The 17733-nt window shown below is 48.6% G+C and overlaps 1 protein-coding gene and 1 long non-coding RNA gene across 2 annotated transcripts in view; one reads left to right on the top strand and one right to left on the bottom strand.

The window, feature by feature from the left end:
- Window positions 1–17733, top strand: part of LOC146869869 (uncharacterized) — a 151484-nt gene that overhangs the window by 88519 nt on the left and 45232 nt on the right. The window lies entirely within an intron of this gene.
- Window positions 1–17733, bottom strand: part of LOC146869870 (protein Wnt-9b-like) — a 76144-nt gene that overhangs the window by 33878 nt on the left and 24533 nt on the right. Inside the window, 1 exon segment of the mRNA XM_085599680.1 lies at window positions 6765–7021. Coding sequence (XP_085455806.1) covers window positions 6765–7021 — 257 coding nt within the window.

Below are 17733 nucleotides of genomic sequence, written 5' to 3'. Positions count from 1 at the left end.
TATTCAGTATGTGGCTGACAATTCTATTGCTGTTGCTCGGTATGTCACATCTTACATCACTAAATCTGAGAAAACGGAATTGAAGGAAATGTGGGAAGAGATTTCTCACGAGAAGACTGTCAGTAAGAAGCTATACAGTTTCAGTTTAAAGATGTTATCGCATCGAGAAATTGGATCCTACGAATGCTCAGATAGGTTATCATCTGCAAGTCTGTACTCGAAATCCAGAAGAATAATTTGGGTAAGTTTAGGCCTTGCAGGAATGCGAAATCGGGTACTGAAATCTATTCGAGAAATTGAATATTTAGCAGAGAACGAACCAGAAAGTACAGACATTTTAAGAACAAACATGTTGGACACATATTACCCACAAAGAAGTCATCACCTTGAGAACATGTGTCTCTATGAAGTGCTGCAGAACTTCATTTTTAAACGGAATGCCACAGAAGATATCAACAATGGAAAATATAAAGTCAGTGGTGAGGAAGGATGTTTGGTGAAGCAAACAAAAGGAAGTTTGATAAATCACCGGAAGCTGAGTTGCGACACTCCTGACAAAAAGGAATTTTACTACTTGCCACTTTTGCAGCTGTTTAAACCATGGCGTTCATAGGACGAACTACTTGGAGAATTCCAGAGTTATGAAGATTCCTTCAATGCTAGCAAAGACAGCGTAGAATGCAGTACTTTCACAACTTATGTTCAAATGTTAAATGAAGAAATTGAACAAGAAGCAACAATTGCAGCTGAAGTAGCTAGAGACAGTTCTCAAGACAGTCAAAGTTCTGGGACATTCAGTCAAGATCCTCTAGGACAACCAATCGTAGAAGATGAAGCAGCAATAGCCATGAATGAAGTGGAAACAGCTATGAATCAAGCTCAGGAAGATTTAGTAGACTTAACATATTTGGAGCAGCAACTGAATGAAGAACAAAAACAAATTTATGAAGTCAGGAAAAAAATTGATCACGGATTACTACATGAAAATAAAGAGTGCTCATGCACATCTTTTGAACCAATGAGAATGTATGTAAGTGGACAAGCAGGAACTGGAAAAAGTTTCTTAATTAATGTAATAAGAAGCTACCTACAGAAGAAAATGGATTCTATTTTGTCTTGTGTTGTTACTGCTCCAACTGGGTTAGCAGCGTATAACATAAAAGGAGTTACCTTACATCGTTTGCTAATGTTACCAGTAGAGCATGAGAACAAAATACAGTACCACAAACTAGTAGGAGAAGCATGCTTGGAAGATTCAAGAGTATTGAAGAAAATGAAAGTACTCATTATTGATGAGGTAAGCATGGTATCAAACTTAATGCTTGCCTTTGTGCATTTAAGAATGCAGCAAATTCTGAAGACAGACTATGACGTGTTATTTGGAGGAAAACACGTCATAGTTTTTGGGGATCTTTTGCAACTTACTCCAGTTAAAGGACAACTGATATTCCATACACTTACACATGAAGACACGAAAAAGTCATTAGGAAGTATAGGCAATGTAAATATTTGGACATATTTTGAGTATATGGAACTCATTACCAATATGAGGCAAGCCAATGATGAGGACTATGCAAGTATTCTGAAAGATATAAGAATTGGACTACTCACAGAACATGGCAGAAAAGTATTACAGAGTCGATTGCTGAGTAATTTGTTTACAACAGAAGAAATAGTTCCAGAGAAAATAGACAAGAAAATTGCTGAAAAAAATACTGTAATCTGCTTAATGCCAACACTACATGAATGCTCTGTATTCAATCAAGAACTTTTGAAATTGGAAAATGAAGAGATCATAAAACTGGAAGCTGTGGATAAAATTCAACATGAACGAATAACTATTATATTGACAGGCAAATTGGCTACTAAATTGGATTCTCTGGAGAAAAACATTTCAAAAACAGCTGGTTTGGAAAAGAATCTTTATGTGTGTATGAACTGTAGAGTAATTTTAAGACGTAATTTGGATGTAGAAAAAGGTTTAGTGAATGGAGCTATGGGTAAAGTTGTGGGTTTTGTAAAGTACCAGAAAAAAGATGGAATTGAATTCTTAAAAATAAAATTTGATCAGATTGAAGAGGTTAAAGTCATTAGTCGTTGTTCAGTTCGTTTTTTGCTAGTGAAAGACTTATATGTACGTAGGAAGCAGTTTCCGATTTCTCTAGCATATGCTGTAACTATTCACAAGTCTCAAGGATTAACTGTTGATAGTGCTTTTGTAAACATTGGATCTACTGTGTTTAAAGAAGGTATGGCATATGTTGCTTTGTCACGCGTGAAAAAATGATCTGGTTTATTCATGATAGACTTTGATGACTCAAAAGTAAGTGCTGATGCAAACTGTGTAAAGGAGTATAATAGATTAGGAAGAAGCTATGCTCCTCATTTAGGTCAGTATCCTGTGTTTGAAAAACGTGTTGTTTGTCGGAAAAGGAGATTTGAAAATATCTGTAATGAGGATGTACAGAAGAGAAAACAAAAAGACAGTGATGTGACTGCAAGCAAAAAGAAAAAGGACAGTGTGGAAGAGGTTGTTGGTTGTCATTTTGAAAATAGCTCTGGTGTCAACTGCTACGCAAATGTAGTGCTGAATGTTGTATTTTATCTTGAAAGTTTGCAAGAGCAGATAATACTAAATCATGAAAAAAGATTCTGTTCTTTGCTGAGTCTCCTTTATGAGAAGCTGAGTAATGATAAAAATAAAATAGAAAGTGCTTCTGTTTTTTTTTTATTATTATTTTTTATTAACCGCTTCGACGCGCATGACGGAACGGTTCCGTCATGCACGTCGGTTGGGCTGTGCTTATGACGGAACCGTTCCGTCATGGCCCCGCCCGCGCACGGAATCTTCAGCGTGGCGCGGAAATCCGCGCCGCGCTGAAGAGGTTAAACAGGCTGGCAAGAAAAGCATACATTCATACGTACATTGGTAGACATAGAGAAAAGATATATATAAAAAAAAAAACATTTATGACATTCGTTCATCGCAGAATCAAGAAAAAGGGAGGTGGAAAAAATGTTACACATTACTGGACATATAATAGAGGCACTTCATTCCATAAAAGTTCCCCAATTGTTTTCATGAGTGCTCAGAGAGCGTATCCCTCTTAGGTTTGCTAATGCTAGCTCCATTGAGTGGATCTCGATTACCAATGCCCACCAATCCCATACCGTAGGTGAATCAGGGCAGATCCAAGCTCTGGCCAGAGTTAGCTTAGCACAAGACATAAGAATTGAGGCCAGAGGAGCCTGTGGTAAAGAAGTAGGATAAATGTCTAACAAAACCGAGGCAGCAGTAAATGAGGGTAACTGAATAAGCTTGATTTTGAGAACCTTCTGGATGTCCCCCCAGAAGACCTTAAGGGTAGGGCAAGAAAAAAACATATGTATCAAATCCGCGGCCTCGGTAGAGCATTTTGGGCATTTGGTTCGGTCGCTATATAGATTGTTGATAGACCATTTAGAGATTATTTCAGGAGTATAATACAGCATACAAGTCGTTCTAAACTGTTGGAGCCTTAAACTTGATGATCGAACCCGTTTATTAATGTTAGACAGAGAGCACTCTATCTCTCTCACTGTAATATTTAAGCCTAATAGTCTACCCCACTTATCGGCTAGTTTAGAGCAGTCATTTGATTTAAAACTAGCCAGAATACTATAGGTGTCACTAATTTCTGATTTTTTTTTCCAGAATATAGGCAGGTCCATATATCGCTGTCTGAGACCGCCAAAAGCTGTTTTTTATTGATCAAGTAGTCGTGCAACTGAAGAAGTTTATACCTCGTAGTTTCAGGAAGATCATATAACAGTTTGAGAGTGTTGAAGTCTAGAAACCCGTGCATACTATATAGATCCCCTAAAACGCTAATACCCATCCTAGACCAGCTATGGGCGATGCTATCATTAAAAATTACCGGAAGGCCCGGATTACCCCATAGCGGCAATTTTGAATGGAAGAACGTGGTATTGCAGTAAGTTAATATGTTGCCCCAGATCTTTATTAAATCTCTGACGGTCTTAAATTTGACTCTTTTAAAATAATTACGGTCATTAACTCGAAGCAGAAACATGTTAGAGTCATCTTTCAACATAAAAATGTGAAAAAGAAGTGCTCCTCCGCTGTTTAACAGAGAACGAATGCGCAGAAGAAAAGCAGACCAGAAATACAACTTAAAATCAGGAAAATTATCCCGTATCAGTGTTATTTTTAAGAAAATTCATAGACCTTCTCGCTTTTTTATAGCCCCATATAAATCTGCTGAATACACCATCTAGTTGTTTAAAAAACAAATTGTTTAGAGCCAAAGGAATGAATCGGAAAAGATACAGAAATTTGGGTAATATCGTCATCTTTATTGAATTAATTCTACCGATTATGTTCAGGGGTAATCTATGCCATTTTTTTAATAACAAAATACAGCTGGTTTGGAAAATAATCTTTATGTGTGTATGAACGGTAGAGTAATTTTAAGACGTAATTTGGATGTAGAAAAAGGTTTAGTGAATGGAGCTATGGGTAAAGTTGTGGGTTTTGTAAAGTACCATTTGAGATGTCTCAGTGATGTCATGAGTGATGTCACTGACCATGTCATGAGTGATGTAATATGTGACGTCATCAGCAGTGGATTGCGGGCGCGCGAGTTATAGTTAGCTGAACTAACTATAACGGGGGAATTTCATTGGTTTTTTACGAGTAAAATGTCCAGCTAACTATAACATGTGTGAAACCTATGGTTTTTTCAGTGAATTTGCAAGGTTTTTTAAATGCTATTTCCTAACTATAACGTGTGTGAAACCTATGGTTTTTTCAGTGAATATATATATATATATATAATCTACTGGCGGTCGCCAGTAGATAGTTATAGTTAGGAACTATTTTCCATAGGAAATCCGCAACATTCTATACCCAATAAGTCTGGCGGCGATTGACGAATCTTCACAAAATTTTCCAAACTTTTGGCCAGCTCCGCTCCGCTCCCACCCTGAAAGTTTCGTGGTGATTCGTCAAGCGGGGGCCGAGAAAAAAGGGGGTTCCCAAAACGTTTTTTCCCCATGCAATTTCCCATAGGATCTGTGATGTCATCAGTGATGTCACTGACCATGTCATGAGTGATGTAATAAGTGACGTCATCAGCAGTGCATTGCGGGGGCGCAAGTTATAGTTAGCTGAACTAACTATAACGGGGGAATTTCTAGGGCTTTGTACGAGGGAAATGTCCAGTTAACTATAACGCCCCTGAAACCTATGGTTTTTTCAGTGAATTTCTAAGGTTTTTTAAATGCCAATTCCTAACTATAACGCCCCTGAAACCTATGGTTTTTTCAGTGAATATATATATATATATATATATATATATATATATATATATATATATATATATATTTTTTTTTAATTTTTTTATTATTATTATTTCAAAAACCTTTATTAAAAAGAAATTGCAATGTCAAGTTACAGAAAGGCACCGAATTGGAGCACCATGCACCCGTACACAAGAAGGTTGATAGGGTTGACCCAATATATTGAAACACAGCAAGTGGCTGCAGCATGTCACGTATGTTATTAAGTACAACAGAATACAGGATGTTAACTAGAAGGAGGCGCCAGATTAGTAGGAGAAGATGTAGGCCCAAGCAAAGGGAGAGGGGGTGAAAAAAATTAGCAGTTAGGGGAACAGGTATGTTAATAAATAAATATAAAAACTTCAGGAGCACAACCATCTTGGTGATTGCTATCTGTCCCGCCAACGATAGAGGCAGCCGACTCCAGTGGGGAATCTTGGACTCGAGCCAGTCAACCGCACGCCCAAAATTAGCCCTCCATAACTCGTCCACGTCCCGCGTTAGCCAGATGCCCAAGTAGCGATTAGGACCGGACGCCCACACGAAAGGGTGGTCTGGGGTGAAGGGCACGGTGGCGTCGGTGAGAGGGAATATGACTGACTTGTTACAGTTCACCTGTATACCCGAATATCCCCCGAACCTAATAATCTCGCGCACCAGAGGGCTGAGGTGTTTTTAATGTATATTGAATTAATAAACAACTGTTGTTCTGCTCATCTGTAAATGACTCAAACATTGCCACCATGTGGCTGCTCTCATTAGTGCTGGTGTTGACAATTAAGTGCCTGGTGCCAAGCACCGGAAACCACTGGCTCAAATTAAGCACTGGCAGTACCTCTTTGGAGCTGAATGAAAATGAAAGAAAGGCTACTGTGATGAGCAGTGAATCGTCACTGGAAAGTGTAACTGGAACAATGTACTGAGAAGCTATTCATTTCTGAATATCTTTGGGAATTTACAGATTTTCACCATGAAGGATTACAGCTGTAGTGTCTGACCCATCGCTTTAGGAATATGAAAATGTGCAGGGAAATAAGGTAAGTGCCTGTTTACTCAAGGGAAGCAAAGAAGTGCAAAGAGCACTTATGTAATCAAGAGAACACTTCTAGGGAACCTTAGAGAGTGCACACAGACTGTTGAGTGGATACACTCAGTAGGTGATGCTATGGGAATGGGTATTGGTGGACCATCTTAAGAGGCTGAAGTGAGCATGATTGTGGAGAAGGGGATTATTAATCAGAGATGGAGTAGTAAAAGTATGAACCGAACATTAGGATTAATAAGGAATCGGTTGTATTTGTGCAGCTTTCAAGACAGGGACAGGTTGGGTTCCAGGCAATAGTGGATCAACAAATTAGTACCGGTGGGACTGAGCCTGGGATGCTGGTATCTAGACAGTGACTATGAATGTCTGCACATACCTCGTTTCAAGAGACTGATCCGCCCCTCCAAGCTGCAGTTCCAGCGTTCGTTGCGGAACTGGTACTGACACTCCACTATACCCAGGTGGATGGCATCACGCAAGGTGGTGGCCAGTCCAGGCTCCTTCTGGCAGAGCCTCCTCTGCTTGCGGGTAAGTTTCAGAAGATCACACTGCTTCAGGTGCTCCCGCCGAGGAGGGGGATTGGTTGATGGTCCCAATAACGGGAAGTGGGTCAGGGTTTCTTTACTCGTCAGTCTAAAGGCAAAAAATACATTATAGAAACAGTTACAATCTTAGAGGTCTTAGGATAGGTGCTTCAAAAGAAAATACAGCGATGGGTACCACTGTGATCACCATGTACAGTTTTTTATGGATGAGTTGGGATAGGTGGCTCAACAGTTACCACAAGGTTAGTGAGCTTCCCTTTCTAGCCTCTGATTTAGGCATGCTCAGGTAGAAATGATCGAGAAGTTGGGAAAATACTAATGAACTGAGGCTTGGACCCCCACTTGAAAACAGAATAGGTTGGTCTGTTTACTGCCTTGATTACCAGCTGAATAGCTTGTATAAGTTCCCTGTGTGAAGGTCCCAGCCCTCCAGCACTAACGCACTAACAGCCCTATGAAGGTAACAGCACTCCAGCACTAACTGGATGTCCAGATCAAATACATGTCTAGTGCCGCATCGTGATCTCACTCAGAACTTTAGAGGCAGTGTCAGCCTTGAGACTAAGGGCCTGATTCAGATCTTTGCAGACGGGTTACTCCGTTACATTGGTGACGGATATCTGTGATGTTGGGGCCCTAGGCCCTCATGCTCGGTGGCAATAACGGACGCTGACACACTTAGTGGGGTAGTGGGTTAACTGGCCACGAGCACGTGCGCTCGGTCCTTTTATTAGCAGCGTCACCTGACCCAGTGACGTCTGTGGTGGGTGGGTGTACAGTGTAGGACACACATCTGAACACTAGAACGTGTCCATGCTAGGACACTACATTCCTCCCAATTTTTAATAACAAAAACCCAGAGTCAATGTCCAACCTAGGGGAGAAAGAAATATATATACAGATGTAATACAGTGACCAAACTTCTGCAGAGTCGCTCACGCTTCAGCAGCCTGGAGTCACAGACGATGTTCTTCCTGTCACAGACGATGTTCTTCCTGTCGCGGACGACCACCAGTTCACTGTGGCACCAGCCTGGGTGCTCGATGGATTCAGTCTGTTTGACGGCTCTGCCTTGAAGTTCTTCTCACAGTCTTTTCTTCGCTTTACTTTCTTGGCGAAAAACACAGTTGAGCTCTTGTGGTTCACCGCTAGATGTTGCCGTTCATCTTTTAGTCCAGTCCTTTTCTTTATCTGTGGCGTGTGTTCTGTTTTGCAGAAAGACGGGTCATTCGCAAGACACCCCTCTCACCAGGATGCCCCTCTCACAGGTGTTCCCCTGCCACGGGATATCCTTGAGGCCCTCTTCCTCAGATCTGGCCTGGGTTAAGTGTCCTGTATCGTGTTACTCCCATGCCGATAAGTGCGGGTGCGGAGGAGACGACAGGTCTCACCTCAGATTCCGCAGTCAGACCTGGAGGGTGGCTGTTGGCTCCTGTCTTTAGCACGCGATGTCTTCACCCTCCTGGGACCTTTGCTGAAGGGCGGCTGATGACCATCTCTTGTCGCGGGGATGCTCTCTCTCACTGGCATCCCTGAGGCCTTTGCCCCTGAGTCACCACGGCTGGCATTGACCAGTGTCCGTGTAACCCCAAAGGTGGGTGTTCCGAATGGTCCAGCCTGCTCACCTCTGCAGATTCCGGGTGTGCTGAAGGCATCGTCAAACAGATGGTCTTTTCTCCGTGCCACGGGTGTTCTTCAGGACTTGCACTCTGTGTTCTGATGCTTGTCACCTTCCTTGTCTTTGAGGTGTGAGTAGTCTTGCCACACTCTTCTCTCCTTCCTCTATTTCTTTCTCCGTGAGGATGTCATGTCACTCTGACTTCTTCTCCTTCTTCTTGCAGTGGCAACCGTGCCACTCAGATCTCTTTCTTTCCCCTTTTTCTTTTAGTGGCAGACGTGCCACTCCGATGTCATCTTCCTTCTCTTCTTGTAGTGGCAAACGTGCCACTCAGATATCTTTTTCCCTTCACGACCCACTCTGGACCATTTCTGTTCTCCTCTTGGTCTGGCCAGGCTTCTCCATGCAGCGCGCGCACTCTGCACGTGTTCCCCCTGGTCTTGTCCTCGTCCGAGAACACTCTCTTCATCTTCCTCAGCATTCCGAGTTAGGGCCGTGACCTTCTCTTCATCTTCTACTTTTCACAAGTTACTTTGGTTGAAGTTCGTGGGGCCATACTCATGGTCCGCTTCGTTCTTCTCCTTTTCACCAGTTACTTCGGTTCTTCTTGAGCTTCTTGGACCACTTGACGGTCCGCGCTGCCGATCACTGGCAGGATATCCTCGGTCTTGTCGTCAGACCTCTTGCTTTGTAGCTTCACTGACCCGTGCGTCGGTCACCTCCTTGTGCAACTCCTGGCGAGTCGGCTTCTGTGGTGCGACCATTTGGCAGGTCGGCTTGGCCTTTTTGGTGCGACCATTTGGCTGGTCGGCTTGACCTTTGTGGTGCGACCATTTGGCTGGTCGGCTTCACGAGGTGTGTCACGTCGTGTGACTACCTGTGTCCGCTGCCTTGTCAGGCGCTGGTGCGTGCTACTCTTCGTACCGTCGTGGTACATCTTCAGTGTAGCGTTGCTCCTTGTACCATGGTCTCTTGATGTGGTGGCTTCTTGGCGCCACTGGGTGTTGCTCTGCATCCTTGCCCGCCAGTGTCGGATACTTGCTGCGCCCATCCTCTTCAGTGGGTTCCTCTCCTGTAGGCGCTGCAGTGTACCTTCCGCGTCCGGGGTACATCTGCACTGAGTCCTTTAGTTCGCTCGAGGGTTCGCTCCACTTGATGCGGCGACAGCGCAGTCCTCGCTGGGGTGGATGTGGTTTGACACCGTTCTTCTTGCTTCCTCCTTATCGCTGTGGGATGTCGCCGCATCCCTGTGGCACACTGTCTCTTTCCTGCGCTTCTGGCGCATTCCTGTGCGCCTCTGTCGCGTTCCCGTGCGCTCACCATCGCGCACCCGTCGGACCTTGCGGTACGTGCCTTGCTGCCTCTTCTTCCTTGCGCTGCGCTCCGTCGGTCTCCTGTGGCTGCTGGATTCCCTTGGCTTGCTGCACGCTTGTTTGTTCCTTTGTTGCTGCAGTACCACCAGTGGCCACTAGATGGCAGCATTGTTTCCTTCCATGCAGCAGCACCCTTCTTGGCTGCTAGAGCTTTCCTCCATGTACTCTTCCTTTTCAGGCTTCACCGGCTGTGTAGGAGAGCTGGAGCCAGGCAGAGCCAGTGAGGTGCAGGTGGGGCCAGAGCTGCAGCAGAGCAGTGGAGTTCAGGACAGCAGGTAAGTCTGTTTTTTTTTTTGTACTTAAGTTTATTGAGAGGCAGGGGGCACAGGCTTGTGGGCTGCTCAGAGGAAGAGGCATCACTCTGCAGCAGTCAGTGCTATCAGGCGCACAGTTTTGGTGTACTTCTGGCGCTGCGGGCCACTTGCCACTTGTGTGAGCACTGCTGGGGGTCCGGCGAGGTGGGACACATCTTCATGGCCGGCGGTGGCCATTCCTGGCATTTAGGATCACCCTCCCTGCCCACGGCATCTTCCTGCAGTCCTCGCGCGGCAGGGAGGGGGTAGGGGTGCACTCGCAGAGCTCCTCGCAGCTTCGGCTTTATTTATTTATTATTGCGAGCGGTGCCGGCTGCTTACAGTTCCCTTGGCATCTCCCTCCCTCCCGCGGCAGCCTCGCACACTTGTCCTGCTGCGCGGGTGGGGAGGGGACGCGAGTATATAACTGGTGTGTTGTGCTGCGGGTGGGCTCCGCTTTTACTTTCTGCTCGACCCGCCCCTGCAGCAGGTCTCTTATCTTCACGGACAGCGCGGGGGGGGCTGCTGGTGCCGCTTCGTTATCGCGGCGGGGTAGGCTCCCGTCCGCTTCAATTAGTCCGGCGCTCCATTCAGGTGAGCTCCGCTTTCTTTATTCGATTTCTCTCCCCTCGCCGCTCTCAGTACACGCCGCGCGGGGTGGGGTGTGTTCATGCTGCCCCCGGGGCTGCTCGGCAACCAGGCTCACCTTCTGCCCGGCTGGGCTTCCTCTAGCGCGGGTGGGCTCCGCTTGGTTCAGTCCGCCCCTTCCCGAAGCCGGTCTCCTCACCTCACGGGCCGCGCGGGAAGGGGGTGCAGGTGTCGCTCTGCCACGGCCAGTTGCGGGTGGGCTCCGCGTGGCACACGCCTCTTGCGGGGGTCGCAGCCGATGCGGGTGGGCTCCGCTCGGCTTGCCTTTACTTCCGGGCACCTCCGGGCACAGCGGTAGGATCGGCGTGGGCACCCGACCTTCGCCTGCAGACTCACGGCGTCGCGGCCGATGCGGGTGGGCACCGATCGGTCGGCTTGTCTTCGGGGCGCTTCCCCCTCCACCAGCGGCAAGCGCCTGAGGCGCGGGGTGGGCTCCCAGTCGCCTCGGGGCACGCTGCGGGCTCCGCCTCGCCCTGCCGGCTTCTCGGCGCGTCGCGCCTTCTTGCAGAGGGGGGTGTCCTCAGTGGGAGCACTCCTCTCCCCCTCACGAACAGCAGGGCTGCTGCGGCACGCTTGGGCTCACAACCCTCGTCGCCAATGTGATGTTGGGGCCCTAGGCCCTCATGCTCGGTGGCAATAACGGACGCTGACACACTTAGTGGGGTAGTGGGTTAACTGGCCACGAGCACGTGCGCTCGGCCCTTTTATTAGCAGCGTCACCTGACCCAGTGACGTCTGTGGTGGGTGGGTGTACAGTGTAGGACACACATCTGAACACTAGAACGTGTCCATGCTAGGACACTACAGATATCCTGTCCGCCGAAATATAAATCCCATAAATTATAATGTCATTTATATTTTGGCTGACGGGATATTCGTCACCGTGTTGGCGGAGTATCCTGTCTGCCAAGATCTAAATCAGGCCCTAAGTCCTGAATCACTTTTAAGATGCGTTTCACAGCAACACTGGTGCACATGAAGCATAGTTCAATCATTCTCTGTGGCTTTATTTAATCATAATTCTGAATTCTGCTACCATGGCGCTATTGGCAGTCTGCTTCCTTCTGCACCTACTCAAGCAGCAGGGCCTGAGAGCCACATGTACCCTGTATCGCCAGTATAGAATGCAGCTATCATTCATTATATCATTTTAAGCAATAATCTCAGAAGAACAGTGATGGAAACCAGGTTGTCTAATGGTCTTAGAACTTTATTGAACCAAGCTAGTTGTCCAATGATCTAATCACTATCCTAGACAAACCTGGTAGACTAATGATCTTGTTGCAATCCTAGACTGACCTGGTTGTGAAATCATCTTATCGCTATTCTAGATAAACTCCTAATCGATTCTAAAGAAATGGGCACAACTAGATGATAAACTGAGGTGAGGTAGCATTGCTGCGCAAATTCACATTGGCATCTTTCGAAATCACTGTGACCACCCAACCCACCATCATCCATCAAACCCGCGATAGTGTCAAACCCATGATAGTGAAAAACAGCTAATTTACCACAGGACTTAAAATCAGATGCTTCAATTAGCACTCAGAATTTCTACACAAATTCCTCAAAATAATCCTATTTACCATTCAATGCCAAGTAACCTGCAGTCAGCCAAAATTCTTAACAAGCAAGCAGTGGATCTAATCTTCAGCACGCACAATGTGATGCTCTCTAGACAAGTCAATAAATGCATCCATGCGGCAAAACACTCTGTAGAACGGTCTTCAGGGTTGACTACCAACGTGGTGGGAATTAGATGTGATACCACCAGTTCTGGATAAATCGTTCTACAGCACCTGGTCAGCTTCCCAAACTGGGCAAAAAACCTTTTAACGTCAATCAATCACCAGCCAAAACACGAACTTTTCGTAAGCATCATCTGTGTCCTTCTGACAAATGCTGAGGGCTTTTAGGTTGCACGTGGAGCCAATGCTTAGAGTGGTTTTGTAAAATCTAGCGCTGCATGAATGCGAATTTGGATCGGATTCAACAAAATTATAGAGAACCTTAGCTATTACTCGGCAACGCAGAAATGTCAGTTACAAACGGATTGTTTTCCAAAGATGTTGTCCAACTAAAAAATGAATCAGAGCCTAGGAACAGGGCAGCAAAAGTCCCCATTTCCCCTCCACCAAGCCCTCGTGCCTAACCAGTGCAAATAGCTGCTTCACACTCTTACTAATTGACTACTAGTCAGCAGTGGGTGTCCAAAAGCAAAATCTCTTGAACAACCAGATGTGGTAAAATCCAAGAGTCAGAGATAAGCATTTATTGCATGAAAATGCCAATCTGCGGTATAGTTACGATATGAACGAAAACATTGTATATTGGATACTAAATATAGTTACATAGGATAAATAGCTTACTGGACAGGAAGCAGAAGGCAGTGAAACTAAGGCTACATGAATAAAAGCACTTTTTACAGAGATGCCTGGAGCAGCAATGATGAAAAGGTAATGGGTTACATTAGAACTTAAATCCTTTGTGGGCCTTTCTTTCATGTGGAGAAGTGATGTTGAAATGACAATCTCTGTAGCTCCCTTTTGAGCATTTAATAGCACAAAGTAGAGCTGATGGTTGGCCGAACGAGTTCCCCACATTGGGTTTTCTCCTCCCAAAAAAACATGACCCAAAAGCTTTAGCATTCTTAAAATCTGAATTTCCAGCACAAGTGTGTCAGGGTTATGAAGGTGCCCCTGTCTGCCTGAGATGACCACTTTCTTGGAGAGAGTGTTTGGGCTCTTTGAGTGTCGTTCCTAGTGAGTTAGGCATTCTAGTTGGAAAACACTCGAGAGAATGGCACTTCAAAGAGATGAAAATGGGTGAGATGTGATCATAATTTCATGAAACCCTACCCAGCTTGACAGCTGCATGCATCGTTGCTTTGTGAGGAGACAGCTACAGTCTGGGAATACCTACAAACTGTGATTTACCACAGTGCAATCTCCAGAGTACGAGGGATTAAATTACTTGTTTGAAATGCTGGATAACAGGTTTAATTTCTTGAAGGTCATTGATTTCACATTGTTCCCCTTTGACTAGAAGGTTTACATAAACTTCTAGGTTGAGGTTCTTATTGAAGATGATAAACTGGATAGTGTGCAATTCAGAACAGATTATGGTGTCGATCACGATCCTGTAAAAACCGGGTACGAACCGTCGGACGGAGCAAATTCTCCGTCCGACGCGTACCCGGTCGTCAAAATGTACAAACATGGAATTACGATTCGCACGGAAACACCATTTCCGTACGCATCGTACAAAACCCCGACCGACGAAAATAAACATACAAATGCGATCCGGGAAAGTGCCGACGTGACGTCGGGACGCACGCAGCCTGCCATTCACGAACCAGGAATTACGATTCACACCGACGTCATCCCGCACGGTGAATATTTTCCGGCTGCCAAAAACTGCCGGGAAATCAGGACGACGCGAACAAGGAGTACCTGTACGCGACGGACAGACATGGACCCGAACCTACGTGTCATCCCGGCCCTCATAGCAGTCGACCTCCTCTACAGGTTCCGACACAGACGCCGCAGAAGGTCAGAACAACTAAGGGAGGGGGGGTAAGGGGGGAAAGGGGGGGGCAGGACCAGGGGCAGGCCACAAAACCACCACCAATGTCACACAGCACACATGCCCTGGACATACCTGACCCCCATGCCCTGGTCACCACGAGGGGGTGGGGGCGTGTCCAGCAAAGCCAGCGTCCGCCACAAAGGAAGTGCCTGACGACGCGAACCGGCAACACAACTATACAGGTACGTCCCGTACCCACGCCTTAAGAGCGTGGGTACGAGTCGTACCACTCCCACACTTACGTCATCCCAACAATGGCGGGACGGCTGTACCCATGTGGCAAAGGCCTGGGTACGGGTCGCACAAGCATCACATAGCGTGGGTACGGATATGTACGGACCGTACCCCCACCACCGTATGCATGGAGCGTACCCCCAACCCCAACAGTGTAAGTACGACCTGTACCCTCACCCGCGGACGTATACGTCCCACCCCAACAGTGTAAGTACGACCCGTACCCTCACCCGCGTACGTATGGAGCATACCCCCCACCCCAACAGTGTAAGTACGACCCGTACCCCCACCCGCATACATATGGAGCGTACCTCCACCCCAACAGTGTAAGTACGACCCGTACCCTCACCCGCGTACGTATGGAGCGTACCCCCCACCCCAACAGTGTAAGTACGACCCGTACCCCCACCCGCGTACGTATGGAGCGTACCTCCACCCCAACAGTGTAAGTACGACCCTTACCCTCACCCGCGGACGTATGGAGCGTACCCCCCACCCCAACAGTGTAAGTACGACCCGTACCCCCACCCGCGTACGTATGGAGCGTACCTCCACCCCAACAGTGTAAGTACGACCCGTACCCTCACCCGCGTACGTATGGAGCGTACCCCCACCCCAACAGTGTAAGTACGACCCGTACCCTCACCCGCGTACGTATGGAGCATACCCCCACCCCAACAGTGTAAGTACGACCCGTACCCCCATGGAGCGAACCCACACACGTGTATGGACTAAGCGTACATATTGTTAAATAGGAGGGGTGTGTGCCCATCACTCCCAGCAGTGCCCAGAGTCAGGAGGGGTGTGTGCAGAGTCCTCCCAGCAGTGCCCAGAGTCAGGAGGGGTGTGTGCCTAACACTCACAGCAGTGCCCAGAGACAGGAGGGGTGGGTGCCTATCACTCCCAGCAGTGCCCAGAGTCAGGAGGGGTGTGTGCAGAGTCCTCCCAGCAGTGCCCAGAGTCAGGAGAGGTGTGTGCAGAGCCCTCCCAGCAGTGCCCAGACACAGGAGGGGTGGGTGCCTATCACTCCCAGCAGTTCCCAGACACAGGAGGGGTGTGTGCCTATCACTCCCAGCAGTGCCCAGACACAGGAGGGGTGTGTGCAGAGTCCTCCCAGCAGTGCCCAGACACAGGAGGGGTGGGTGCCTATCACTCCCAGCAGTGCCCAGAGTCAGGAGGGGTGTGTGCAGAGTCCTCCCAGCAGTGCCCAGAGGCAGGAAGGGTGTGTGCAGAGTCCTCCCAGCAGTGCCCAGAGTCAGGAGGGGTGGGTGCCTATCACTCCCAGCAGTGCCCAGAGTCAGGAGGGGTGTGTGCAGAGTCCTCCCAGCAGTGCCCAGAGTCAGGAGGGGTGGGTGCCTATCACTCCCAGCAGTGCCCAGAGACAGGAGGGGTGGGTGCCTATCACTCCCAGCAGTGCCCAGAGTCAGGAGGGGTGTGTGCAGAGTCCTCCCAGCAGTGCCCAGAGGCAGGAGGGGTGTGTGCAGAGTCCTCCCACCAGTGCCCAGAGTCAGGAGGGGTGTGTGCAGAGTCCTCCCAGCAGTGCCCAGAGGCAGGAGGGGTGTGTGCAAAGTCCTCCCAGCAGTGCCCAGAGTCAGGAGGGGTGTGTGCCTAACACTCACAGCAGTGCCCAGAGTCAGGAGGGGTGTGTGCCTAACACTCACAGCAGTGCCCAGAGGCATGAAGGGTGGGTGCCTATCACTCCCAGCAGTGCCCAGAGTCAGGAGGGGTGTGTGCAGAGTCCTCCCAGCAGTGCCCAGAGTCAGGAGGGGTGGGTGCCTATCACTCCCAGCAGTGCCCAGAGGCAGGAGGGGTGTGTGCAGAGTCCTCCCAGCAGTGCCCAGAGTCAGGAGGGGTGGGTGCCTATCACTCCCAGCAGTGCCCAGAGACAGGAGGGGTGTGTGCAGAGTCCTCCCAGCAGTGCCCAGAGTCAGGAGGGGTGGGTGCCTATCACTCCCAGCAGTGCCCAGAGTCAGGAGGGGTGTGTGCAGAGTCCTCCCAGCAGTGCCCAGAGTCAGGAGGGGTGGGTGCCTATCACTCCCAGCAGTGCCCAGAGACAGGAGGGGTGTGTGCAGAGTCCTCCCAGCAGTGCCCAGAGTCAGGAGGGGTGGGTGCCTATCACTCCCAGCAGTGCCCAGAGTCCGGAGGGGTGTGTGCAGAGTCCTCCCAGCAGTGCCCAGAGGCAGGAGGGGTGTGTGCAGAGTCCTCCCAGCAGTGCCCAGAGTCAGGAGGGGTGTGTGCCTAACACTCACAGCAGTGCCCAGAGTCAGGAGGGGTGTGTGCCTAACACTCACAGCAGTGCCCAGAGACAGGAGGGGTGGGTGCCTATCACTCCCAGCAGTGCCCAGAGTCAGGAGGGGTGGGTGCCTATCACTCCCAGCAGTGCCCAGAGTCAGGAGGGGTGTGTGCAGAGTCCTCCCAGCAGTGCCCAGAGTCAGGAGGGGTGGGTGCCTATCACTCCCAGCAGTGCCCAGAGACAGGAGGGGTGTGTGCAGAGTCCTCCCAGCAGTGCCCAGAGTCAGGAGGGGTGGGTGCCAATCACTCCCAGCAGTGCCCAGAGTCAGGAGGGGTGTGTGCAGAGTCCTCCCAGCAGTGCCCAGAGTCAGGAGGGGTGGGTGCCTATCACTCCCAGCAGTGCCCAGAGACAGGAGGGGTGTGTGCAGAGTCCTCCCAGCAGTGCCCAGAGTCAGGAGGGGTGGGTGCCTATCACTCCCAGCAGTGCCCAGAGACAGGAGGGGTGTGTGCAGAGTCCTCCCAGCAGTGCCCAGAGTCAGGAGGGGTGTGTGCAGAGTCCTCCCAGCAGTGCCCAGAGTCAGGAGGGGTGTGTGCCTAACACTCACAGCAGTGCCCAGAGTCAGGAGGGATGTGTGCCTAACACTCACAGCAGTGCCCAGAGACAGGAGGGGTGGGTGCCTATCACTCCCAGCAGTGCCTAGAGTCAGGAGAGGTGTGTGCAGAGTCCTCCCAGCAGTGCCCAGAGTCAGGAGGGGTGTGTGCAGAGCCCTCCCAGCAGTGCCCAGACACAGGAGGGGTGGGTGCCTATCACTCC

This window comes from Triturus cristatus, chromosome 1_1 (genome assembly GCF_964204655.1).
Source record: "Triturus cristatus chromosome 1_1, aTriCri1.1, whole genome shotgun sequence".
NCBI lineage: Eukaryota > Metazoa > Chordata > Amphibia > Caudata > Salamandridae > Triturus > Triturus cristatus.
Note: the sequence above shows the minus strand (reverse complement) of the source record. Positions and strands in the feature narration are given on the sequence as shown.